At 38.3% G+C, this 26,175-nt stretch overlaps 5 protein-coding genes, 1 long non-coding RNA gene and 1 pseudogene across 6 annotated transcripts; 4 read left to right on the top strand and 3 right to left on the bottom strand.

Moving 5' to 3' along the window:
- The first annotated feature begins 5,449 nt into the window (after window positions 1–5,449).
- LOC148767187 (uncharacterized) lies at window positions 5,450–7,051 on the top strand. Its single transcript, XM_088825661.1, has 3 exons — window positions 5,450–5,543; window positions 5,681–5,824; window positions 6,419–7,051. The coding sequence occupies exon 3, from the start codon at window positions 6,430–6,432 to the stop codon at window positions 6,877–6,879; it is 450 nt and encodes a 149-aa protein (XP_088681787.1). The 5' UTR covers window positions 5,450–5,543; window positions 5,681–5,824; window positions 6,419–6,429; the 3' UTR covers window positions 6,880–7,051.
- Window positions 7,052–9,243: 2,192 nt separating this feature from the next.
- LOC105960885 (uncharacterized) lies at window positions 9,244–10,761 on the bottom strand. The gene is made up of 2 exons (XM_012985097.2): window positions 10,476–10,761; window positions 9,244–10,204 (listed from the first exon to the last, which is right to left on the bottom strand). Exon 2 carries the CDS (start codon window positions 10,163–10,165, stop codon window positions 9,344–9,346), a length of 822 nt encoding a protein of 273 aa, XP_012840551.2. The 5' UTR covers window positions 10,166–10,204; window positions 10,476–10,761; the 3' UTR covers window positions 9,244–9,343.
- Window positions 10,762–12,542: 1,781 nt separating this feature from the next.
- Window positions 12,543–14,144, top strand: LOC148767186 (uncharacterized). The gene is made up of 3 exons (XM_088825663.1): window positions 12,543–12,636; window positions 12,774–12,917; window positions 13,512–14,144. Exon 3 carries the CDS (start codon window positions 13,523–13,525, stop codon window positions 13,970–13,972), a length of 450 nt encoding a protein of 149 aa, XP_088681789.1. The 5' UTR covers window positions 12,543–12,636; window positions 12,774–12,917; window positions 13,512–13,522; the 3' UTR covers window positions 13,973–14,144.
- An 885-nt stretch (window positions 14,145–15,029) lies between these two features.
- LOC148767185 (uncharacterized) lies at window positions 15,030–15,559 on the top strand. The gene is made up of 3 exons (XR_016034514.1): window positions 15,030–15,143; window positions 15,238–15,454; window positions 15,530–15,559. It is a non-coding gene; the product is annotated as an uncharacterized LOC148767185 (long non-coding RNA).
- Window positions 15,560–16,336: 777 nt separating this feature from the next.
- LOC148767184 (uncharacterized) lies at window positions 16,337–17,855 on the bottom strand. Its single transcript, XM_088825654.1, has 2 exons — window positions 17,569–17,855; window positions 16,337–17,297 (listed from the first exon to the last, which is right to left on the bottom strand). Exon 2 carries the CDS (start codon window positions 17,256–17,258, stop codon window positions 16,437–16,439), a length of 822 nt encoding a protein of 273 aa, XP_088681780.1. The 5' UTR covers window positions 17,259–17,297; window positions 17,569–17,855; the 3' UTR covers window positions 16,337–16,436.
- A 1,780-nt stretch (window positions 17,856–19,635) lies between these two features.
- On the top strand, window positions 19,636–21,251 carry LOC148767183 (uncharacterized). The gene is made up of 3 exons (XM_088825637.1): window positions 19,636–19,729; window positions 19,867–20,010; window positions 20,605–21,251. The coding sequence occupies exon 3, from the start codon at window positions 20,616–20,618 to the stop codon at window positions 21,063–21,065; it is 450 nt and encodes a 149-aa protein (XP_088681763.1). The 5' UTR covers window positions 19,636–19,729; window positions 19,867–20,010; window positions 20,605–20,615; the 3' UTR covers window positions 21,066–21,251.
- Window positions 21,252–23,391: 2,140 nt separating this feature from the next.
- LOC148767182 (2-hydroxyisoflavanone dehydratase-like) lies at window positions 23,392–23,878 on the bottom strand (annotated as a pseudogene).
- Between the last annotated feature and the right edge of the window lie 2,297 nt (window positions 23,879–26,175).

Raw genomic sequence — 26,175 nt, 5'->3', positions numbered from 1 at the left:
CCTGGTCTAGTTCACAGATTTTAAAATCGCAGATATCTTAAGGTCATCAATCGTAAGTCATTGATCCAGTCTGCTCTTCCAGCTCATCTCACTTCAACACTCTAAGGTGATTTATCTCTAGCATCATCAAATTATGCAAAAGTAGTATTTTTAGCCATATTTCACTCGAACTTTGAATTTTAGCCGTCGTTTAATGACGTACCTTACAAACTCGCATAAATTTATTTTTATGGACACTTAAGAATTATCAATGCTCCATTAATTTGATTTAAAGATGTGTCGTCTCACATAATTAAAGTTCTACCAATGGTAAGTTAGATGTCGAATTTATAAATTTCCAAGCATCCATATAAGAAAAATGCGTCAAGTTTATTTGCCCTGATATGCCTAATTGGGCCAACCCAATGGGCCTACAATTTCTTTACCTAATGGGCTACGAGCCCAATATCGAAGACCAATATCACCGAGGCCCAAACACCTTCAAGTAAGGCTTGGGCCCAACAAAGCAAACTCAACCCAATAAACGACATATAAATAGAGGTTTTACTCATTTTATTAAGGTACGTCCTATTATCTGAGCAATACTACTAATACGTATTCTCTGGACTATTTCTATGATCAGCACGTCTGACTTAAGCGTCGGAGGGGTTTCCGCCGGATCAACCCCCGGCTTAGTTCATGTGTTCTATGATCGCAGGTACCTCAGGATCATCAAGTTGTCAAGCTACTGATCTGCTTTGCTCTCCCAGCTCATTTTCTACACTACCCCAGGTGATCTAAATATTTTAGCATCATCATTTTGGCGCCGTCTGTGGGAACGATGCAAACCAGATCACGTAGCCAACAAGATCCTCCTGAGGCGTCTGCTCGGAGAGAAAATGACACAGCTAACAACCTCCCACCTCGTGGAGGCTCTGGCTTGCCACCTCCTCCCCATCTCATGGATCCGCCTCGCGAGGTTCAGGTGATCCCCCCTCGGGACCCACCACTCGCCGATCCATCACTCCCTGTTCCTCGAATGGTTCAAATAACCGAGGATGCGCTTCAACCCATGAGAGCATAAGCTTCAACTCGCGCTGCCACAGAGGCCGTGATCCAATATATCGCCACGATGGGAGCAAATGCTCCCAACGCGATACCAGCACCTGCTCCACATGTGGAGCCACATGTGGCACCACCGCCATCGACTTTCTGGGGTTTTACATCGCCCCCAAAATATTTCGTTCGCCAAGGGTTATCGACTCCCTGGGGGCTTACATCTGCCCCCAAAATATTTCGCTCGCCAAGGGTTATCGACTCCCTGGGGGCTTACATCGCCCCCAAAATATTTCGTTCGCCAAGGGTTATCGACTCCCTGGGGGCTTACATCGCCCCCAAAATATTTCGTTCGCCAAGGGTTATCGACTCCCTGGGGGCTTACATCTGCCCCCAAAATATTTCGTTCGCCGAGGGTTATCGACCCTCTGGGGGTTCACATCGCCCCCAAAACATTTCATTCGTCATAGCAGGAGCCAACGCTCCTCCTCGTGAGGCCCCACTGGGTCCTCAACATGATCAATTTCTACTTACTTCTCGAACGGTTCAGATAACCGAAGAAGACCTTAAGCGTATGATCACGGAAGATTCAACTCGTGCTGCCACTGAATCAGTGGCACCATATATCGCCAAGGTTGGGCATCTCACCCAGTTGGTTCGTGATCGCCTCATCCTAAATGGGGGGCTATCCCATCCTAAAGTTGGGCATCTCATCTCAAGGGTGGTACATCCACTTACCTTTCAATCCCAAGGGGTTTCACATCCCATCAAGTGTTTCACGTTCCTACTTAAAAAACAGAAAAATGGTCTGACGCGCACGCGCGAACCAATGGCACAACCGTGCGCATCCACCTCAGACCATAGGTCTCGAGCGTCTCATCCTACAGTGGGCAGTTATCCCCATCCTAAGGTTGGGCATGACCCTTACCTTTCAACCCTAAGTGGGTTCACATCACATCTCAAGAGACGAGTAGAATCTCCCTACTCAAAAAATAGAACATCCCCAAGGGGGCGCACATCCCATCTCAAGGAACGAGGACAATCTCCCTACTCAAAAAAAATAGAACATCCCCAAGGGGGTGCACATCTCATCTCAAGGAACGAGGATAATCTCCCTACTCAAAAAATAGAACATCCCCAAGGGGGTGAATATCAACCAAATAAAAAAAAGGGGGGGTAAAATCGCGCACGCGAGACCCCAGAAGAAGATGAAAAAAGAGAAAAAAAAAAAAAAAAAAAAGAAGAAGAAAAAAGAAGAAGATGAAAAAGAAGAAGAAGAAGAAAAAAAAAGAAATAAGAAAGAAGAAGAATTAGAAGAAAAAAGAAAAACAACAAAAAAAAAAAAAAGAGAGGAAAGGAGGCGCGCGTGCAGTGCACGCGCGCTCTGACGCGCGCGCGCGTCAGCAAAAGCACAAAAAAAAAAAAAAAAAAAAAAAAAAAAAGGCCAAGAGGCGCGCGTGCACCGCACGCGCGCGTGGCAAACACGCGTGCACAGCAAGCGCGCTTCAGCAAAAAAAAAAAAAAAAAAAAAAAAAGGGGAGAAGAGGCGCGCGTGCACCGCACGCGCGCGTGGACGACACGCGCCTGCGTCAGCGTCAGGAAAAAAAAAAAAAATAAAAAAAAAAAATAAAAAAAAAAAATAAAAAAAAAAAAAAAATAATTGGAGCGCGCGCGCGCGCTTTCCAAGGAGCCTTGGACTGCGTGCTCCCATCAGATCGCGCTCAACTTTCACCGTCCTCCACCAAATTGCGCGTAGATTTTGACTCGCTTCTCCAAATCGCTCGAGAATTTCAACACGCTCCACCACATTCCGCGAGCTCTTTAACGCACCTACCAAATGGCGTTCGCTATCAAATGGAAAATAAAAAAAAAAAAAAAAATTTATTTCTCCACGCCATGCCAACGATTAAAGAAACACTACAACACCGATCTACTCTCAACACGATCCGGTACCCTTTTCTACTTGGCTTCCACATCGTCTCGAGAGTGGGGGGCTTGCGAGACAACTCCCACGAGGAGCCAACTCGCTCAGTACTACCACCCGCAGCGAGACAACTCCCACGAGGAGTCAACTCCCTCGGGTCTACGAACCCACAACGAGATAACTCCTACGAGGAGACCACTCGCTCCATCCTATGACCCGCAGCGAGATTACTCCCACGAGGAGCCAACTCGCTCGGTACTACAACCTACAGCGAAATAACTCCCACGAGGAGACAACTCGCTCGGTACCCCAACCCGCAGCGGGACAACTCCCACGAGGAGCTAACTCGCTCGATACTACAAATCCGTTGCAAGGCAACTCCCACGTGCAACCACCTCGCTCGATAATAAGACTCGCTGCGAAACAACTCCCACGAGGAGACAACTCGCTCAGAGCAACCTCAATCCACACGCGCCTAAATCGCGCATCATCCAATGCTCCTACAACTTCGCTCAAGACAACTCTCTCGAAGAGCCAACTCGCTCGATACTACAACCCGCAGCGAGACAACTCCCACGAGGAGCCAACTCGCTCGACACTACAAATCCGTTGCAAGACAACTCTCACGTGCAACCACCTCGCTCGATAATATTACTCACCGCGAGACAACTCCCATGAGGAGACAACTCGCCCGAAATTCACCATATAATCGCAAGCTCAAGTTAGCACGATTACAACCCTAGAAGCACTTAGAGATATTATGAGAATCTATATAGCCTGGCCAGCTTGATTACTCAAATTTATCTACTTGTTTTCGATGGGTCATTCATTAAAACGTGGCCACGGTCCAAACATACTTAAGACCCACGAGGTCTAACAAGGGGCACGACCCCCATATAAAAAAAAAAAAATCTTGAGAGTCTGATCCCCTCCTCAAGTACATCACGCAGAAGGCTATATGTAAACACATACAAGCAACACGTCAAAACATTGAAAATGTCGAAAAATAACAACTCCCACGAGGAGAATACTAGCTCCGTGCTACTACATTATCGTGAGACAACTTCCACGAAGACGTAACTCGATCAACTCGATTACCCCAGAGACAACTCCCACGAGGAGATTACTTGATCCGTGCTACTACATTATCGCGAGACAACTCCCACGAGGAGATAACTCGATCAACACTATTACCCCGCGACAAGATAACTCCCACGAGGAGATAAATCACTACTACATCGTCGCGGGACAAAACCGACGACTCAATTAATTTATATCGCGGCAACTTTGTCGCGCTATGCGCCAACGCGCATTCACACCCCTCCGACACACGCTCCAACGCGTTTTCGCATACCATTAGGCCACACGCCAACGATCGACTTCTACAATTTTTACTCTCGACACGATCTGAGACCCATCACAACATGGCCCCCACATCGACTCGAGAGTGGGGGGCTTAATGATATGCCTAATTGGGCCAACCCAATGGGCCTACAATTTCTTTACCTACTGGGCTACGAGCCCAATATCGAAGACCAATATCACCGAGGCCCAAACACCTTCAAGTAAGGCTTGGGCCCAACAAAGCAAACTCAACCCAATAAACGACATATAAATAGAGGTTTTACTCATTTTATTAAGGTACGTCCTATTATCTGAGCAATACTACTAATACGTATTCTCTGGACTATTTCTATGATCAGCACGTCTGACTTAAGCGTCGGAGGGGTTTCCGCCGGATCAACCCCCAGCTTAGTTCATGTGTTCTATGATCGCAGGTACCTCAGGATCATCAAGTTGTCAAGCTACTGATCTGCTTTGCTCTCCCAGCTCATTTTCTACACTACCCCAGGTGATCTAAATATTTTAGCATCATCATGCCCCTTCATAAAATTAAAAATCATGCAAAATAAGACTAAAACTACTATATTTGCAAAGTTATTAGAGTAAAACTGAAACATGACGAGTTACAGGACTAAATTCATAAATAGGAGAACATAGAGGACCAAAACTACAATTTTCACTTTATTAAAATTCCAAAAATATTTTGCGATTATTCTAAAACTGAATAAGTCGCGTTTACTCATGAGAAAAAGAAGAAGTCGCATTTTAAGAAACAGACGAAGCTTGGAGGGAAGATATAACTGCACACTTATAAATTCACACTCTCTCGTCTTCACAATTTCCCCCCTTTCCATTTTTTTGATTTCAATTTCTTTAGCGTCAGCCATTCCGAGAGTAGAAGAAGTACTAACTCCGTTCTCCTTTCTTGCGGTTCGAGGATTTCTCCGATAATTGGAGTTCGCGAAACAGGTAGATCACTCAATTCATATTATTTTGATTTCCTTGTGTGTTTTTTTCGGATATTGTGTCCATACTCCGATTCATGAATATTTGGTTCATGAACTTTTAATTCATCAATTTCCGGAAACAGACATATTTTCAGAGGGTTTTTTTTTTTTTTTTTTAACTTGTGTTTCTAGGGTTTGTGGGGAGCGAAGTATTATCTCTGTTCTCCTTTCTTGCGGTTCGAGGGTTTCTCCCGGTTCAAGGATTTCTCCGATAATTGAAGTTCACGAAACAGGTATATCCCTCGTTTCTCTTAGATTGATTTACTTGTGTTTTTTTTTGGATATTGTGTCCGATTCATGAATTTTCGGTTGAACAATTTCCGAAAACAAACAAGTTTTCGGAGGTTTTTTTAATAGATTGTCTTTCTAGGGTTTGTGGGGAGGGGAGAAAATTATTATCTCCGTTCTCCTTTTTCGGTTCGAGGATTTCTCCGATACTTTCTTTGGGTTGAGGATTTCTCCGATACTTTCTTCGGCTCGAGTATTTCTCCGATAATTGGAGTTCACGAAACAGGTATATCCCTCATCCTCTAAGATCGATTTCCTTGTGTGTTTTTTTTTGGATATTGTGTCCGATTCATGAAATTTCGGTTCATTAATTTCCGAAAACAGATATGTTTCATAGATGTTTTTTAACAGATTATTGTCTTTCCTTTTTCGGTTCGAGGATTTCTACGATACTTTCTTTGGTTTGAGGATTTCTCCGATAATTGGAGTTCACGAAACAGGTATACCGTATATCCCTCATTCCTCTAAGATTGATTTCCTTGTGTTTTTTTTTTCGGATATTGTGTTCGATTCATGAATTTTCGGTTGAACAATTTCCGAAAACAAACAAGTTTTCGGAGGTTTTTTTAATAGATTAATGTCTTTCTAGGGTTTGTGGGGAGGGGGAGGTTGGATTTGGGTTTTTTTTGTTGGATTTGGAGGTTTTGAGGATTCTTGTGGATAAAGTTTTGATTGTTGCCTCTGTTTTCGTTTGATTGCTAATTATCTAGACTTGACTGTTACTTGTTTGTTTTCTTTTTCTTTTCAATAATTGTGGTTTGCATGAGTTTCTTGATTTGTATAATCTTTATTTTTATTTAATTTCGAAATTCGGTCGTAGGAAAAGGAAAGATGGAAGTTCTACCAGATGATATGAAAAGAAAGATTTTCAGTTTTCTCCCGGTGGAGTCAAAGGCAAGACTTATGATGACATGCCATATGTATTACGATATGCTTGAAGTAGATATGAGAAGGATCATTGAAGAACGAAGCACTCCGGAGAGTATCGCTGAATGGAGGGTCAAAATTAAGGAAGAAAGACAAAATGTGCGAAAGATGCTGCTGTATATGAAAGACGGAGAAACTGTTTTGGAAACAGGTTTTAGGCTCAATGCTAGGCCACCCCAGTTTAAGAGGTTTTTCGTGGACTTTACTTATGCATCGATGCGTGTAAACATTGCGAGAACCGTCCCTCCTACACCTCTGTCAGCATTCGTCATTGGGAAGTGGACAAAGGAGAAGGTTTCAACTCTCACAAAGCCATATCTGTATGATGGCCTCCCCCCTCCTCGTGATATTTGATGTTGGGACAATCGAACTCTTACACACACACTTACTACACATTCACACACACCTCTAAATGTGTAAGAGGAACGATCTTTTATCTGTTTTTGTTACTTCTGAATTTGGTTTAATATTTTTGCAAGTTTATGACAGTGTATACAAGTAGATCATATTGACCGTCGGAATTCAGTAAAAGTTCCATCATTTGGTATTTCTTGGGCGATAGTTATCATAGTTAAGTTCTGCTTCGCCCTTGTGATTGTCGATGAGCTAGTCTGTAGAACTTATGCAGGTTAATATTACCTGCATGCAAATTTAATCTGTTTCTACTTTTTTTTTTATGAGAAAAAATAATGCATTAATAAGACCAAATATAAGAGTCAGCAGGGGGTGACCTAAGTCACAAAAACAAAAAAGAGGAATACAATTAGCATGAATTACACAACACAATTTAGACAAAAACGCCCATTTAGCTAAATTATGAGCGGCAAAATTAGTATTTCTGGAGCAAAATTTGATTCTCCACTTTTGCGCCAAATTTTTTGGATTTCTTCAATGATAAATTTTGCAGACCAATCAATGAACCATAGTCCGTGGTGAAGAGAATCCGCATTAAGAGAGTCGGCCTCAAAGATAACATTCTTGATTTTGGCTTCATTAATAAATTGGATGGCTTCATGAATTGGTTATCTTTTGAACCATAGTATTGAGATCTTTTATGGGATTTTATGAATTGAAATTAATCTTTTGGAACAAATCATTTTGAAAGAAAACATGTGAGCCTCAATTTCCACGAATATAGGTTTCAGTTGACTAGAGCCTGGTCCTTGATCGACGACTTCTATTGCTAGACAGATCTGGATACACTGGCCGGTATGAATCATAAAATTTCACATTTTCAATGAAGAACCATCCTCGTTTTAATGAGCTGTTGGAGAACATATACATTGTACGTGTTCCACCGCAGAATATATCAATTTCAATTCCTCAAGCAAATTAATTATTTTTTGAGACTTGGTATTGCACACTGAAGTTAAGTTCAAGCAAATTAATTATTCTTCTACTACAGGTTTTGGATTTTTTCAATAGTCGTATGGATGCCCATAAAACGGACGACGAATGGTCGGTGGAGAAAGTGCTTCAAGTCATAATCAACAATTGCCGATCCTGGAGAGGTGAAGGCATGAAGGTATCGAAGCTAACGCTCGTGTAAATAGTTAACTTCAGTATTTGTTTTAAAAATTCACATTTTTTTTTTATTTTCTTTTTTGGGTTTTGGAAAGATGTTTATGCAATTACGAACCTACGAACAAGAAAGTCATCCCGATGAGTTCTTCATGCCATACGTGTGGCAGTTGATATTGTCTCACAGGCAAATCAATATTAGATTTTTTTTCGCTGGCTTTCGATTATTTGATGTCTTTCCCATGTCAGTACATACACAGTGGCTTCCCTTTCAATCCAAGCAGCATAAACTTATTCCCAGTACCTGTACAACAAGTAAGAGTGTCATTTTCATTCAAGTTATCGATTATTCTAAATAGATACTATACAAATGTTCGAACTCCGATACAGGATATAAATGACGGGTTTGAAGATGAGTCGATACACTTCAAGTATAGTAGATTCGTTCGCTGGAGTTATATAGTTCGTTCCACCTGAAGAACTCATGTTTTTATATAATGTACATACACACAAATAGTATAATTTTTTTTTCTTATATGGTATATGCTTATTGCTTTATACGACTCTCGCTCGTGTATCGACACACCTTGTTCATCAACGTAACCCATGTAACAAAAAGGAACAACATTTTTATTGATAGTTTACAATAGACGTAAATATAAATCGTAAAATTTCCATTGCGAAATAAAAGTAGCCCAACGTTTGATGATTGAGGAATCCAGAACTTCACGTTTGTATTTGAATCTTTTAGATCAAATGAAATGAAAAGATTGAATCAAAAGATTTCGTATTGGAAATATTATTTACTTGTTATAAATATCTTATTTGGCCACGATTGAAGGAAATTTAGCTGGAAAAGAAAGGGAAAAAAAATACTAAAATGTATTACATGATTTCCGTAATTAGAACTTGCAAGTGTAGTTCTATATATATTTCATTCTTATGTTTTATCTTGTTTTTATAGTAGCATAATCGACATATGCAATTCTCTATATATTGAATGAAGTTTAAAATTTATAATTTATTTTTCTTGGTGGGTGATGAATTAACTTTTATATGCTCAAAGCTAGGTGTAAGAAGATATACACATGATATAGCAAGTGGAAAAGACAATTGGTAATTCAATTATAAAAAATAGGAACTAAGCACACAACAAGGGGCAATATCAGCTGTAATATTAGCAAAGACAAAATGAGATTGAAATTTTTAAATCATTAGTCATAGGCAAATAAATATTGAAAATAGATTTTAACTAAATCATGCCAAAAGTTTTAGACATTTCATAATCTCTATTGAATCATGCCAAAGTTTTAGACATTTCATAATCTGCTGGATCAAAATTTGCATAAGCAGCCATAGGATCAAACGTCACCAAAGAATGGCACAAAGGGCACTCCCTCTTCTCCAACAAGCTTCGAACAATGCAATGTGAGTGCATGGCATGACCGCATGAAGGGAGCACCGATATCTGATCACCCACAATTGGGGCCCGCAAACACACACCGCAATCTTGCATCATAGCCAAACCTTGATTAATGTCTTCGACTCTAGTCCTCTCTAGCTCCCACAAAAATACTCGAAACATATCGCCCAACGGAATAGGGGGAGGCGGCCCGTTTTCCAACCCCATCTGCAACGGATACACGTACAACGGTATCAACTTTTCCGCCCTAATCACCCTCTCCAACGCGGGCCCCACCTCCTCGCCTTCTTGCTGCACCGTGCAAACTTTTAGGTCAATGCCTATAGGAACTGTTCTCCGGTGGGCACGCCCGGGGTCCGCCTCTATTTTTTTGGTGAAATCGATAGCGTCTTGGTCGAATCTAGCGATATCCTCTTCGGTCATCCAGTACTCCTTCAGTCGGTAACTAGCTAGCCAATTAAAACCGAAAAGCAGTTCGGCTTCTTGTTCGCCGTTTACACTTATTTCCGCAAAGCATCTCTCCGAGCCCATGATCTCATCTACTCCGTCCGTTTTCTTCAAGATGAAGAGGGTTCTAATCTCAAAGAGGAAGGTCTTTTTTCCTGGGACAAGTGTGTAATTATAGCGCAGGACGATTTCATCATCCACCGAGAACTCATAATTGTATTCGTATCCCGCTCTTCCTGTAGCAGACATTTTTTTTTTGTCCTTGTCAAGTACAGCCAGCAGATTGACCTACACATATCACAATATCACAATCCGATTAAAAAATATCTAAATTTATTATGAATCAAGTCACTAAAAGTAAAACAAATTTGCTTCCAGCAAAATATCATCGCAAACAACAAAAAAGTTATATCTTTTACAATTTCCCCAACCACGTATTCCAGCAAAAGATCATCACGAAAAATTAAAAATTATATATTTTAACAATTCCACCTATGTGTATTCCAGCAGAGAGAAACAACATAAAAACCATCAAAATAAGCAAATAAACGTAACGTACCTCACGATGAAAGGAAAGCACAACCAGCGATTTGTTTTCAAGAGAAAAAAAAGAGTAAGGAATTGTATAAATAAGAGAAAACCCTAGTATTCAGAAAAGAGGTCAAATTGAATTGGGAAAGTTTTCGGTGGTGAGTTAGGAATCTGGAATTATATAAATAAGAAAAAAACCCTAGTTAGAGATCAAATTGAATTGGGAAAGTTTTCGGTGTTGAGTAAGGAATTATATTCGGAAAAGAGATCAAATTGAATTAGGAAAGATTTGGGCGTGAATTTTACAAAGAGATCCACTTAAATCGAGGAGGTATTACAGTAAATTTACACTTGGATCCCGCTAATATTTCCTGTGTGGTAAATACCCCTGAACTATCGAATATGTCAAAAGTACCCCCGAGTATAAAACATTATTGAATAAACAACGCAAAAAGATATATCTAGTTCTACGTTGTCTCCACCACTTCCTGAAATTAATAATCGGTTAGAACTCTCGGCATAAGGTATCCAATACATTTCTCTCAAATAAAAAAGTATTCAATACATTATCCGTTAGAGTTTCTAACCACGTGGACCTTAAAGATATTTTAGCATACCCTCGAGCGTGTAGGTGCAATTTATCCTTTATATTATTAGGGCTAAATACACTTTGCACCCTGAAGTATAGCTTATGTAACACTTACCCCCTTAAAGTATCATTTGTAACACTTACACCCCTCAACATCAATTATTTTATATTTTTAGAGATTTAGTCCTATACGTTATCATATTTCAATTTACATGCAATAATTATTGACATGCCTAATTGGAACAACCCAATAGGCCAGCAATTTCTTTGTCTATTGGGCTACGAGCACAATATTGAAGACCGCTACTACCGAGGCCCAATCACCTTGAAATAAGGTTTTGGCCCGACAATCTCAACTAATTAAACTTCAGCACAATCAATGAGCTATAAATAAAGGTTTGAACTCATTCCTTAAGGTACGTCATATTATCTGAGCAATACTACAACATGTATTCTCTGGACTATTTCTACTATCCGCACGTCTGACTTGAGCGTCGGAGAAGTTTCCGCCGGATCAACCCCTGGTCTAGTTCACAGATTTTAAAATCGCAGATATCTTAAGGTCATCAATCGTAAGTCATTGATCCAGTCTGCTCTTCCAGCTCATCTCACTTCAACACTCTAAGGTGATTTATCTCTAGCATCATCAAATTATGCAAAAGTAGTATTTTTAGCCATATTTCACTCGAACTTTGAATTTTAGCCGTCGTTTAATGACGTACCTTACAAACTCGCATAAATTTATTTTTATGGACACTTAAGAATTATCAATGCTCCATTAATTTGATTTAAAGATGTGTCGTCTCACATAATTAAAGTTCTACCAATGGTAAGTTAGATGTCGAATTTATAAATTTCCAAGCATCCATATAAGAAAAATGCGTCAAGTTTATTTGCCCCTTCATAAAATTAAAAATCATGCAAAATAAGACTAAAACTACTATATTTGCAAAGTTATTAGAGTAAAACTGAAACATGACGAGTTACAGGACTAAATTCATAAATAGGAGAACATAGAGGACCAAAACTACAATTTTCACTTTATTAAAATTCCAAAAATATTTTGCGATTATTCTAAAACTGAATAAGTCGCGTTTACTCATGAGAAAAAGAAGAAGTCGCATTTTAAGAAACAGACGAAGCTTGGAGGGAAGATATAACTGCACACTTATAAATTCACACTCTCTCGTCTTCACAATTTCCCCCCTTTCCATTTTTTTGATTTCAATTTCTTTAGCGTCAGCCATTCCGAGAGTAGAAGAAGTACTAACTCCGTTCTCCTTTCTTGCGGTTCGAGGATTTCTCCGATAATTGGAGTTCGCGAAACAGGTAGATCACTCAATTCATATTATTTTGATTTCCTTGTGTGTTTTTTTCGGATATTGTGTCCATACTCCGATTCATGAATATTTGGTTCATGAACTTTTAATTCATCAATTTCCGGAAACAGACATATTTTCAGAGGGTTTTTTTTTTTTTTTTTTAACTTGTGTTTCTAGGGTTTGTGGGGAGCGAAGTATTATCTCTGTTCTCCTTTCTTGCGGTTCGAGGGTTTCTCCCGGTTCAAGGATTTCTCCGATAATTGAAGTTCACGAAACAGGTATATCCCTCGTTTCTCTTAGATTGATTTACTTGTGTTTTTTTTTGGATATTGTGTCCGATTCATGAATTTTCGGTTGAACAATTTCCGAAAACAAACAAGTTTTCGGAGGTTTTTTTAATAGATTGTCTTTCTAGGGTTTGTGGGGAGGGGAGAAAATTATTATCTCCGTTCTCCTTTTTCGGTTCGAGGATTTCTCCGATACTTTCTTTGGGTTGAGGATTTCTCCGATACTTTCTTCGGCTCGAGTATTTCTCCGATAATTGGAGTTCACGAAACAGGTATATCCCTCATCCTCTAAGATCGATTTCCTTGTGTGTTTTTTTTTGGATATTGTGTCCGATTCATGAAATTTCGGTTCATTAATTTCCGAAAACAGATATGTTTCATAGATGTTTTTTAACAGATTATTGTCTTTCCTTTTTCGGTTCGAGGATTTCTACGATACTTTCTTTGGTTTGAGGATTTCTCCGATAATTGGAGTTCACGAAACAGGTATACCGTATATCCCTCATTCCTCTAAGATTGATTTCCTTGTGTTTTTTTTTTCGGATATTGTGTTCGATTCATGAATTTTCGGTTGAACAATTTCCGAAAACAAACAAGTTTTCGGAGGTTTTTTTAATAGATTAATGTCTTTCTAGGGTTTGTGGGGAGGGGGAGGTTGGATTTGGGTTTTTTTTGTTGGATTTGGAGGTTTTGAGGATTCTTGTGGATAAAGTTTTGATTGTTGCCTCTGTTTTCGTTTGATTGCTAATTATCTAGACTTGACTGTTACTTGTTTGTTTTCTTTTTCTTTTCAATAATTGTGGTTTGCATGAGTTTCTTGATTTGTATAATCTTTATTTTTATTTAATTTCGAAATTCGGTCGTAGGAAAAGGAAAGATGGAAGTTCTACCAGATGATATGAAAAGAAAGATTTTCAGTTTTCTCCCGGTGGAGTCAAAGGCAAGACTTATGATGACATGCCATATGTATTACGATATGCTTGAAGTAGATATGAGAAGGATCATTGAAGAACGAAGCACTCCGGAGAGTATCGCTGAATGGAGGGTCAAAATTAAGGAAGAAAGACAAAATGTGCGAAAGATGCTGCTGTATATGAAAGACGGAGAAACTGTTTTGGAAACAGGTTTTAGGCTCAATGCTAGGCCACCCCAGTTTAAGAGGTTTTTCGTGGACTTTACTTATGCATCGATGCGTGTAAACATTGCGAGAACCGTCCCTCCTACACCTCTGTCAGCATTCGTCATTGGGAAGTGGACAAAGGAGAAGGTTTCAACTCTCACAAAGCCATATCTGTATGATGGCCTCCCCCCTCCTCGTGATATTTGATGTTGGGACAATCGAACTCTTACACACACACTTACTACACATTCACACACACCTCTAAATGTGTAAGAGGAACGATCTTTTATCTGTTTTTGTTACTTCTGAATTTGGTTTAATATTTTTGCAAGTTTATGACAGTGTATACAAGTAGATCATATTGACCGTCGGAATTCAGTAAAAGTTCCATCATTTGGTATTTCTTGGGCGATAGTTATCATAGTTAAGTTCTGCTTCGCCCTTGTGATTGTCGATGAGCTAGTCTGTAGAACTTATGCAGGTTAATATTACCTGCATGCAAATTTAATCTGTTTCTACTTTTTTTTTTATGAGAAAAAATAATGCATTAATAAGACCAAATATAAGAGTCAGCAGGGGGTGACCTAAGTCACAAAAACAAAAAAGAGGAATACAATTAGCATGAATTACACAACACAATTTAGACAAAAACGCCCATTTAGCTAAATTATGAGCGGCAAAATTAGTATTTCTGGAGCAAAATTTGATTCTCCACTTTTGCGCCAAATTTTTTGGATTTCTTCAATGATAAATTTTGCAGACCAATCAATGAACCATAGTCCGTGGTGAAGAGAATCCGCATTAAGAGAGTCGGCCTCAAAGATAACATTCTTGATTTTGGCTTCATTAATAAATTGGATGGCTTCATGAATTGGTTATCTTTTGAACCATAGTATTGAGATCTTTTATGGGATTTTATGAATTGAAATTAATCTTTTGGAACAAATCATTTTGAAAGAAAACATGTGAGCCTCAATTTCCACGAATATAGGTTTCAGTTGACTAGAGCCTGGTCCTTGATCGACGACTTCTATTGCTAGACAGATCTGGATACACTGGCCGGTATGAATCATAAAATTTCACATTTTCAATGAAGAACCATCCTCGTTTTAATGAGCTGTTGGAGAACATATACATTGTACGTGTTCCACCGCAGAATATATCAATTTCAATTCCTCAAGCAAATTAATTATTTTTTGAGACTTGGTATTGCACACTGAAGTTAAGTTCAAGCAAATTAATTATTCTTCTACTACAGGTTTTGGATTTTTTCAATAGTCGTATGGATGCCCATAAAACGGACGACGAATGGTCGGTGGAGAAAGTGCTTCAAGTCATAATCAACAATTGCCGATCCTGGAGAGGTGAAGGCATGAAGGTATCGAAGCTAACGCTCGTGTAAATAGTTAACTTCAGTATTTGTTTTAAAAATTCACATTTTTTTTTTATTTTCTTTTTTGGGTTTTGGAAAGATGTTTATGCAATTACGAACCTACGAACAAGAAAGTCATCCCGATGAGTTCTTCATGCCATACGTGTGGCAGTTGATATTGTCTCACAGGCAAATCAATATTAGATTTTTTTTCGCTGGCTTTCGATTATTTGATGTCTTTCCCATGTCAGTACATACACAGTGGCTTCCCTTTCAATCCAAGCAGCATAAACTTATTCCCAGTACCTGTACAACAAGTAAGAGTGTCATTTTCATTCAAGTTATCGATTATTCTAAATAGATACTATACAAATGTTCGAACTCCGATACAGGATATAAATGACGGGTTTGAAGATGAGTCGATACACTTCAAGTATAGTAGATTCGTTCGCTGGAGTTATATAGTTCGTTCCACCTGAAGAACTCATGTTTTTATATAATGTACATACACACAAATAGTATAATTTTTTTTTCTTATATGGTATATGCTTATTGCTTTATACGACTCTCGCTCGTGTATCGACACACCTTGTTCATCAACGTAACCCATGTAACAAAAAGGAACAACATTTTTATTGATAGTTTACAATAGACGTAAATATAAATCGTAAAATTTCCATTGCGAAATAAAAGTAGCCCAACGTTTGATGATTGAGGAATCCAGAACTTCACGTTTGTATTTGAATCTTTTAGATCAAATGAAATGAAAAGATTGAATCAAAAGATTTCGTATTGGAAATATTATTTACTTGTTATAAATATCTTATTTGGCCACGATTGAAGGAAATTTAGCTGGAAAAGAAAGGGAAAAAAAATACTAAAATGTATTACATGATTTCCGTAATTAGAACTTGCAAGTGTAGTTCTATATATATTTCATTCTTATGTTTTATCTTGTTTTTATAGTAGCATAATCGACATATGCAATTCTCTATATATTGAATGAAGTTTAAAATTTATAATTTATTTTTCTTGGTGGGTGATGAATTAACTTTTATATGCTCAAAGCTAGGTGTAAGAAGATATACACATGATATAGCAAGTGGAAAAGACAATTGGTAATTCAATTATAAAAAATAGGAACTAAGCACACAACAAGGGGCAATATCAGCTGTAATATTAGCAAAGACAAAATGAGATTGAAATTTTTAAATCATTAGTCATAGGCAAATAAATATTGAAAATAGATTTTAACTAAATCATGCCAAAAGTTTTAGACATTTCATAATCTCTATTGAATCATGCCAAAGTTTTAGACATTTCATAATCTGCTGGATCAAAATTTGCATAAGCAGCCATAGGATCAAACGTCACCAAAGAATGGCACAAAGGGCACTCCCTCTTCTCCAACAAGCTTCGAACAATGCAATGTGAGTGCATGGCATGACCGCATGAAGGGAGCACCGATATCTGATCACCCACAATTGGGGCCCGCAAACACACACCGCAATCTTGCATCATAGCCAAACCTTGATTAATGTCTTCGACTCTAGTCCTCTCTAGCTCCCACAAAAATACTCGAAACATATCGCCCAACGGAATAGGGGGAGGCGGCCCGTTTTCCAACCCCATCTGCAACGGATACACGTACAACGGTATCAACTTTTCCGCCCTAATCACCCTCTCCAACGCGGGCCCCACCTCCTCGCCTTCTTGCTGCACCGTGCAAACTTTTAGGTCAATGCCTATAGGAACTGTTCTCCGGTGGGCACGCCCGGGGTCCGCCTCTATTTTTTTGGTGAAATCGATAGCGTCTTGGTCGAATCTAGCGATATCCTCTTCGGTCATCCAGTACTCCTTCAGTCGGTAACTAGCTAGCCAATTAAAACCGAAAAGCAGTTCGGCTTCTTGTTCGCCGTTTACACTTATTTCCGCAAAGCATCTCTCCGAGCCCATGATCTCATCTACTCCGTCCGTTTTCTTCAAGATGAAGAGGGTTCTAATCTCAAAGAGGAAGGTCTTTTTTCCTGGGACAAGTGTGTAATTATAGCGCAGGACGATTTCATCATCCACCGAGAACTCATAATTGTATTCGTATCCCGCTCTTCCTGTAGCAGACATTTTTTTTTTGTCCTTGTCAAGTACAGCCAGCAGATTGACCTACACATATCACAATATCACAATCCGATTAAAAAATATCTAAATTTATTATGAATCAAGTCACTAAAAGTAAAACAAATTTGCTTCCAGCAAAATATCATCGCAAACAACAAAAAAGTTATATCTTTTACAATTTCCCCAACCACGTATTCCAGCAAAAGATCATCACGAAAAATTAAAAATTATATATTTTAACAATTCCACCTATGTGTATTCCAGCAGAGAGAAACAACATAAAAACCATCAAAATAAGCAAATAAACGTAACGTACCTCACGATGAAAGGAAAGCACAACCAGCGATTTGTTTTCAAGAGAAAAAAAAGAGTAAGGAATTGTATAAATAAGAGAAAACCCTAGTATTCAGAAAAGAGGTCAAATTGAATTGGGAAAGTTTTCGGTGGTGAGTTAGGAATCTGGAATTATATAAATAAGAAAAAAACCCTAGTTAGAGATCAAATTGAATTGGGAAAGTTTTCGGTGTTGAGTAAGGAATTATATTCGGAAAAGAGATCAAATTGAATTAGGAAAGATTTGGGCGTGAATTTTACAAAGAGATCCACTTAAATCGAGGAGGTATTACAGTAAATTTACACTTGGATCCCGCTAATATTTCCTGTGTGGTAAATACCCCTGAACTATCGAATATGTCAAAAGTACCCCCGAGTATAAAACATTATTGAATAAACAACGCAAAAAGATATATCTAGTTCTACGTTGTCTCCACCACTTCCTGAAATTAATAATCGGTTAGAACTCTCGGCATAAGGTATCCAATACATTTCTCTCAAATAAAAAAGTATTCAATACATTATCCGTTAGAGTTTCTAACCACGTGGACCTTAAAGATATTTTAGCATACCCTCGAGCGTGTAGGTGCAATTTATCCTTTATATTATTAGGGCTAAATACACTTTGCACCCTGAAGTATAGCTTATGTAACACTTACCCCCTTAAAGTATCATTTGTAACACTTACACCCCTCAACATCAATTATTTTATATTTTTAGAGATTTAGTCCTATACGTTATCATATTTCAATTTACATGCAATAATTATTGACATGCCTAATTGGAACAACCCAATAGGCCAGCAATTTCTTTGTCTATTGGGCTACGAGCACAATATTGAAGACCGCTACTACCGAGGCCCAATCACCTTGAAATAAGGTTTTGGCCCGACAATCTCAACTAATTAAACTTCAGCACAATCAATGAGCTATAAATAAAGGTTTGAACTCATTCCTTAAGGTACGTCATATTATCTGAGCAATACTACAACATGTATTCTCTGGACTATTTCTACTATCCGCACGTCTGACTTGAGCGTCGGAGAAGTTTCCGCCGGATCAACCCCTGGTCTAGTTCACAGATTTTAAAATCGCAGATATCTTAAGGTCATCAATCGTAAGTCATTGATCCAGTCTGCTCTTCCAGCTCATCTCACTTCAACACTCTAAGGTGATTTATCTCTAGCATCATCAAATTATGCAAAAGTAGTATTTTTAGCCATATTTCACTCGAACTTTGAATTTTAGCCGTCGTTTAATGACGTACCTTACAAACTCGCATAAATTTATTTTTATGGACACTTAAGAATTATCAATGCTCCATTAATTTGATTTAAAGATGTGTCGTCTCACATAATTAAAGTTCTACCAATGGTAAGTTAGATGTCGAATTTATAAATTTCCAAGCATCCATATAAGAAAAATGCGTCAAGTTTATTTGCCCCTTCATAAAATTAAAAATCATGCAAAATAAGACTAAAACTACTATATTTGCAAAGTTATTAGAGTAAAACTGAAACATGACGAGTTACAGGACTAAATTCATAAATAGGAGAACATAGAGGACCAAAACTACAATTTTCACTTTATTAAAATTCCAAAAATATTTTGCGATTATTCTAAAACTGAATAAGTCGCGTTTACTCATGAGAAAAAGAAGAAGTCGCATTTTAAGAAACAGACGAAGCTTGGAGGGAAGATATAACTGCACACTTATAAATTCACACTCTCTCGTCTTCACAATTTCCCCCCTTTCCATTTTTTTGATTTCAATTTCTTTAGCGTCAGCCATTCCGAGAGTAGAAGAAGTACTAACTCCGTTCTCCTTTCTTGCGGTTCGAGGATTTCTCCGATAATTGGAGTTCGCGAAACAGGTAGATCACTCAATTCATATTATTTTGATTTCCTTGTGTGTTTTTTTCGGATATTGTGTCCATACTCCGATTCATGAATATTTGGTTCATGAACTTTTAATTCATCAATTTCCGGAAACAGACATATTTTCAGAGGGTTTTTTTTTTTTTTTTTTAACTTGTGTTTCTAGGGTTTGTGGGGAGCGAAGTATTATCTCTGTTCTCCTTTCTTGCGGTTCGAGGGTTTCTCCCGGTTCAAGGATTTCTCCGATAATTGAAGTTCACGAAACAGGTATATCCCTCGTTTCTCTTAGATTGATTTACTTGTGTTTTTTTTTGGATATTGTGTCCGATTCATGAATTTTCGGTTGAACAATTTCCGAAAACAAACAAGTTTTCGGAGGTTTTTTTAATAGATTGTCTTTCTAGGGTTTGTGGGGAGGGGAGAAAATTATTATCTCCGTTCTCCTTTTTCGGTTCGAGGATTTCTCCGATACTTTCTTTGGGTTGAGGATTTCTCCGATACTTTCTTCGGCTCGAGTATTTCTCCGATAATTGGAGTTCACGAAACAGGTATATCCCTCATCCTCTAAGATCGATTTCCTTGTGTGTTTTTTTTTGGATATTGTGTCCGATTCATGAAATTTCGGTTCATTAATTTCCGAAAACAGATATGTTTCATAGATGTTTTTTAACAGATTATTGTCTTTCCTTTTTCGGTTCGAGGATTTCTACGATACTTTCTTTGGTTTGAGGATTTCTCCGATAATTGGAGTTCACGAAACAGGTATACCGTATATCCCTCATTCCTCTAAGATTGATTTCCTTGTGTTTTTTTTTTCGGATATTGTGTTCGATTCATGAATTTTCGGTTGAACAATTTCCGAAAACAAACAAGTTTTCGGAGGTTTTTTTAATAGATTAATGTCTTTCTAGGGTTTGTGGGGAGGGGGAGGTTGGATTTGGGTTTTTTTTGTTGGATTTGGAGGTTTTGAGGATTCTTGTGGATAAAGTTTTGATTGTTGCCTCTGTTTTCGTTTGATTGCTAATTATCTAGACTTGACTGTTACTTGTTTGTTTTCTTTTTCTTTTCAATAATTGTGGTTTGCATGAGTTTCTTGATTTGTATAATCTTTATTTTTATTTAATTTCGAAATTCGGTCGTAGGAAAAGGAAAGATGGAAGTTCTACCAGATGATATGAAAAGAAAGATTTTCAGTTTTCTCCCGGTGGAGTCAAAGGCAAGACTTATGATGACATGCCATATGTATTACGATATGCTTGAAGTAGATATGAGAAGGATCATTGAAGAACGAAGCACTCCGGAGAGTATCGCTGAATGGAGGGTCAAAATTAAGGAAGAAAGACAAAATGTGCGAAAGATGCTGCTGTATATGAAAGACGGAGAAACTGTTTTGGAAACAGGTTTTAGGCTCAATGCTAGGCCACCCCAGTTTAAGAGGTTTTTCGTGGACTTTACTTATGCATCGATGCGTGTAAACATTGCGAGAACCGTCCCTCCTACACCTCTGTCAGCATTCGTCATTGGGAAGTGGACAAAGGAGAAGGTTTCAACTCTCACAAAGCCATATCTGTATGATGGCCTCCCCCCTCCTCGTGATATTTGATGTTGGGACAATCGAACTCTTACACACACACTTACTACACATTCACACACACCTCTAAATGTGTAAGAGGAACGATCTTTTATCTGTTTTTGTTACTTCTGAATTTGGTTTAATATTTTTGCAAGTTTATGACAGTGTATACAAGTAGATCATATTGACTGTCGGAATTCAGTAGAAGTTCCATCATTTGGTATTTCTTGGGTGATAGTTATCATAGTTAAGTTCTGCTTCGCCCTTGTGATTTTCAGTAGATCATATTGACTGTCGGAATTTGGTTTAATATTTTTTGCAAGTTTATGACAGTGTATACAAGTAGATCATATTGACTGTCGGAATTCATTTGGTATTTCTTGGGTGATAGTTATCATAGTTAAGTTCTGCTTCGCCCTTGTGATTGTCGATGAGCTAGTCTGTACTTATGCAGGTTAATATTACCTGCATGCAAATTTAATCTGTTTCTACTTTTTTTTTTATGAAAAAAAATAATGCATTAATAAGACCAAATATAAGAGTCAATAGGGGGTGACCTAAGTCACAAAAACAAAAAAGAGGAATACAATTAGCATGAATTACACAACACAATTTAGACAGTGATGAACGTTTGATTTAGCATAAGCAACCGAGCCACCTCCCAGTTGCACCGGTTATTGCTCCCCTTATGGTCTCTCATTTCCAAAGATACCACCACCACCACACAATTGCCCCCCAAAACAGGTAATTACAAACAAATAAATCAAAAGGCTGCAACAAAACGAAAATTGGGGGGGGGGGGGGGGGGGGGGGGGGGGGCTAGATCAGAAGATCCGTTTGTTTACATATCAATGGTATCCAGTTGATATCATTTTTATTCAATGCGGAACAAGCGCATATCTTGCTTACCTGAATCAAAGAGTCTTTACCAAATGGTGTGGGACATTAGATAAATCAAGCAATTTTCACCGCATTAGACTACGTCATAATGTATAGAATTTCATATGTTTTGACAAGGGAATACTTGTCCCCTTGTATTAATTTTTCGGTTGCTACAATAATCAAAACACCGATTTCGCGGGAAAGAGCCTGTGAATTTGTGCTACCTGACTTGGTTTTTGACACGTGTGTATGGTACGAATTTCTGTTTTTTTCTCAAAGTTTAGATTAGACTAAAGATCACATAACACATGCAATTAAGTTCTGCCGTGATGAACTTGTGTTGCTCACATTTATTACGTTAGGAGATGGCCATACGTTATCCTTCTCAAACTCCTGCACGTGCGAATAGTTTGGGGCTTATGTGGTTCTTTCTCCTTTTATTCATTCCTATTCAGCGTAATTTTTTTTCTTCTTTTAATGGAAAATACTTTCTTTCTATTTTTCCTTTGTTCATGAGTTGTAGGTGAGAGATGTATCTTTTGTAGCTATTTAACATTATGCTTATGCATTTCCCATGGTATAGAATCTTCTCAATGATAAATTGCTATCCCTTGTGTATCTTTTGAAAGGAGAAATGTATCTTTTTTTGTCAATTATTAATGTCCAATTTTTTGTAGATAAATTGGAAGAACTTGAACATCAAATATCACAATCTTTCCGTATATGCTTTTAAAATATATTTTTATTTTTTTCACTGGTCTGATTCTATTTTGGCTTATTTGCATGCAGCAATGAACAATTGTAGCACAAGACACCTTGCAAAGATTTTGGTTCACCTTGCTTGCAAGAGTGTATTTCTGATTCACAAAGGTTCAAACTGTTACGTCATGATTTAATTGTTTTTATTTCGTTATTGTTTAAAAAATTAACGCCGTCCATATGATCAATTTTTTTTTTTAAATAGATTATCAGTTTCATCATATTTAGTTTTTACCAACTATATACTCCTTATTGAGTTTCTTTTCCTGACTGCTGTAATTCTACTCATTTCTTCACTTTTCAAAGCAGGGGAGAATGTTGAAAACCTCATTAGCCAAAGTTGATGTTAGGTACGCATTATTTAGTGAAATATATCCAGAAATGCATTTCTTTGTGTTTACGTGATCTAATTTATGCTGTAATTTTTCTCGTGAAACATACCTTTTGCATCATGAGCTGCTTAATTTCATGGTCATTGCCATGTCAACTCAACTTCTCTCTAGGCCATCACCATAAATATATTTTCGCTGGCTTTCGATTATTTGATGTCTTTCCCATGTCAATACATACACAGTGGCTTCCCTTTCAATCCAAGCAGCATAAACTTATTCCCAGTACCTGTACAACAAGTAAGTGTCATTTTCATTCAAGTTATCGATTATTCAAAGTAGATACGATACAAATGTTCGAACCCCAGAAGTACGGATTGCGCCACAGCTGGTAAAGTAAACTCTGATCTATATCTTCTTTAGGTTCGTTTCCGATCGGATTCGAACCCCAGAAGTACGGATTGCGCCGGCGATTTTCACGTTTCTGGGTAGCGGTTCCGAGCCGGAGCGGAGGGCGAGGTTGTGGGTTATGTTTCCGGCCGCCGATGGAAATCCGGCTGAAATCGGCGTGGCTGGAAATACATATCTCTTTCTCGGAATTGGTTTGAGTATCTACGACGTGTGAACAAACCCATTTCAGAGCGTCCCAGGAATCCTCGTACGCCGCCGGGAGATTACCAGAGCTCCGGCTTCGGCGGATATGACGGTCATGAGGCGGTGGTCGAGGTGAGAGATGCAGAATCCTCCGCCGTGGTAGTAGACTAAAACGGGGAGCTTTTGAGTGGGTTTTGGGAGGTGGATTCTGGCGGACACGGTTGGGGAAATGGTGGCGTCTTTGGAGGCGCTCGACGGTGCCGTCGGTGTAGACTTTAATGAACGGAGAGAGGTCGGTTAGCAGACTTTATGTGGATTTTTCCTTTTATTTTTTGTTAATTGAGGAATCCAGAAGTTCATGTTTGTATGTGAATCTTTTAGATCAAATGTCATGATTTCCCTAATTAGAACTTGCAAGTGTAGTTCTATATATATTTCATTGGTTTGGGGATGTGATTAATGCCTCATTCTTATGTTGCAATTCTCTATATATTGAATGAAGTTTAAAATTTATAATTTATTTTTCTTGGTGGGTGATGAATTAACTTTTATATGCTCAAAGCTAGGTGTAAGAAGATATACACATGATATAGCAAGTGGAAAAGACAATTGGTAATTCAATTATAAAAAATAGGAACTAAGCACACAACAAGGGGCAATATCAGCTGTAATATTAGCAAAGACAAAATGAGATTGAAATTTTTAAATCATTAGTCATAGGCAAATAAATATTGAAAATAGATTTTAACTAAATCATGCCAAAAGTTTTAGACATTTCATAATCTCTATTGAATCATGCCAAAGTTTTAGACATTTCATAATCTGCTGGATCAAAATTTGCATAAGCAGCCATAGGATCAAACGTCACCAAAGAATGGCACAAAGGGCACTCCCTCTTCTCCAACAAGCTTCGAACAATGCAATGTGAGTGCATGGCATGACCGCATGAAGGGAGCACCGATATCTGATCACCCACAATTGGGGCCCGCAAACACACACCGCAATCTTGCATCATAGCCAAACCTTGATTAATGTCTTCGACTCTAGTCCTCTCTAGCTCCCACAAAAATACTCGAAACATATCGCCCAACGGAATAGGGGGAGGCGGCCCGTTTTCCAACCCCATCTGCAACGGATACACGTACAACGGTATCAACTTTTCCGCCCTAATCACCCTCTCCAACGCGGGCCCCACCTCCTCGCCTTCTTGCTGCACCGTGCAAACTTTTAGGTCAATGCCTATAGGAACTGTTCTCCGGTGGGCACGCCCGGGGTCCGCCTCTATTTTTTTGGTGAAATCGATAGCGTCTTGGTCGAATCTAGCGATATCCTCTTCGGTCATCCAGTACTCCTTCAGTCGGTAACTAGCTAGCCAATTAAAACCGAAAAGCAGTTCGGCTTCTTGTTCGCCGTTTACACTTATTTCCGCAAAGCATCTCTCCGAGCCCATGATCTCATCTACTCCGTCCGTTTTCTTCAAGATGAAGAGGGTTCTAATCTCAAAGAGGAAGGTCTTTTTTCCTGGGACAAGTGTGTAATTATAGCGCAGGACGATTTCATCATCCACCGAGAACTCATAATTATATTCGTATCCCGCTCTTCCTGTAGCAGACATTTTTTTTTTGTCCTTGTCAAGTACAGCCAGCAGATTGACCTACACATATCACAATATCACAATCCGATTAAAAAATATCTAAATTTATTATGAATCAAGTCACTAAAAGTAAAACAAATTGCTTCCAGCAAAATATCATCGCAAACAACAAAAAAATTATATCTTTTACAATTTCCCCTACCACGCATTCCAGCAAAAGATCATCAGGAAAAATTAAAAATTATATCTTTTAACAATTCCACCTATGCGTATTCCAGCAGAGAGAAACAACATAAAAACCATCAAAATAAGTAAATAAACGTAACGTACCTCACGTTGAAAGGAGAGCACAACCAGCGATTTGTTTTCAAGAGAAAAAAAGAGTAAGGAATTGTATAAATAAGAGAAAACCCTAGTATTCAGAAAAGAGATCAAATTGAATTGGGAAAGTTTTCGGTGTTGAGTAAGGAATCTGGAATTATATAAATAAGAAAAAACCCTAGTATTCAGAGAAGAGATCAAATTGAATTGGGAAAGGTTTCGGTGTTGAGTAAGGAATTATATTCGGAAAAGAGATCAAATTGAATTAGGAAAGATTTGGGCGTGAATTTTACAAAGAGATCCACTTAAATCGAGGAAGTATTACAGTAAATTTACACTTGGATCCCGCTAGTATTTCCTGTGTGGTAAATACCCCTGAACTATCGAATATATCAAAAGTACCCCCGAGTATAAAATATTATTGAATAAACAACGCAAAAATAAATATCTAGCTCTATGTTGTCTGCACCACTAGGGGTGCAAGTTGGAACGAAATTTTCAATTTTCGGCAATTCCGATCCGAAAAGTTCCTATTTTGGTACAAACTTTTTCATTCCGACTTCCGAATCCGATTTTCGATTTTTTTGAATGGAATTGAAATTATATAAAATTTATTTGGAATTTCCGATTTTCGATTCGATTTAATTCCGAAATTAATTCC

Source organism: Erythranthe guttata, chromosome 11, assembly GCF_056151865.1.
Source record: "Erythranthe guttata isolate IM_541 chromosome 11, IM_541, whole genome shotgun sequence".
Classification (NCBI taxonomy): domain Eukaryota; kingdom Viridiplantae; phylum Streptophyta; class Magnoliopsida; order Lamiales; family Phrymaceae; genus Erythranthe; species Erythranthe guttata.
The sequence above is the reverse complement of the archived record's forward strand: the minus strand, read 5'-3'. Positions and strand labels throughout refer to the sequence as shown.

Coding starts and splice junctions, on each gene's coding strand:
- LOC148767187 (XM_088825661.1), top strand. CDS start 6,430: ATGGAAGTTCTACCAGATGATATGAAAAGAAAGATTTTCAGTTTTCTC.
- LOC105960885 (XM_012985097.2), bottom strand. CDS start 10,165: ATGTCTGCTACAGGAAGAGCGGGATACGAATACAATTATGAGTTCTCG.
- LOC148767186 (XM_088825663.1), top strand. CDS start 13,523: ATGGAAGTTCTACCAGATGATATGAAAAGAAAGATTTTCAGTTTTCTC.
- LOC148767184 (XM_088825654.1), bottom strand. CDS start 17,258: ATGTCTGCTACAGGAAGAGCGGGATACGAATACAATTATGAGTTCTCG.
- LOC148767183 (XM_088825637.1), top strand. CDS start 20,616: ATGGAAGTTCTACCAGATGATATGAAAAGAAAGATTTTCAGTTTTCTC.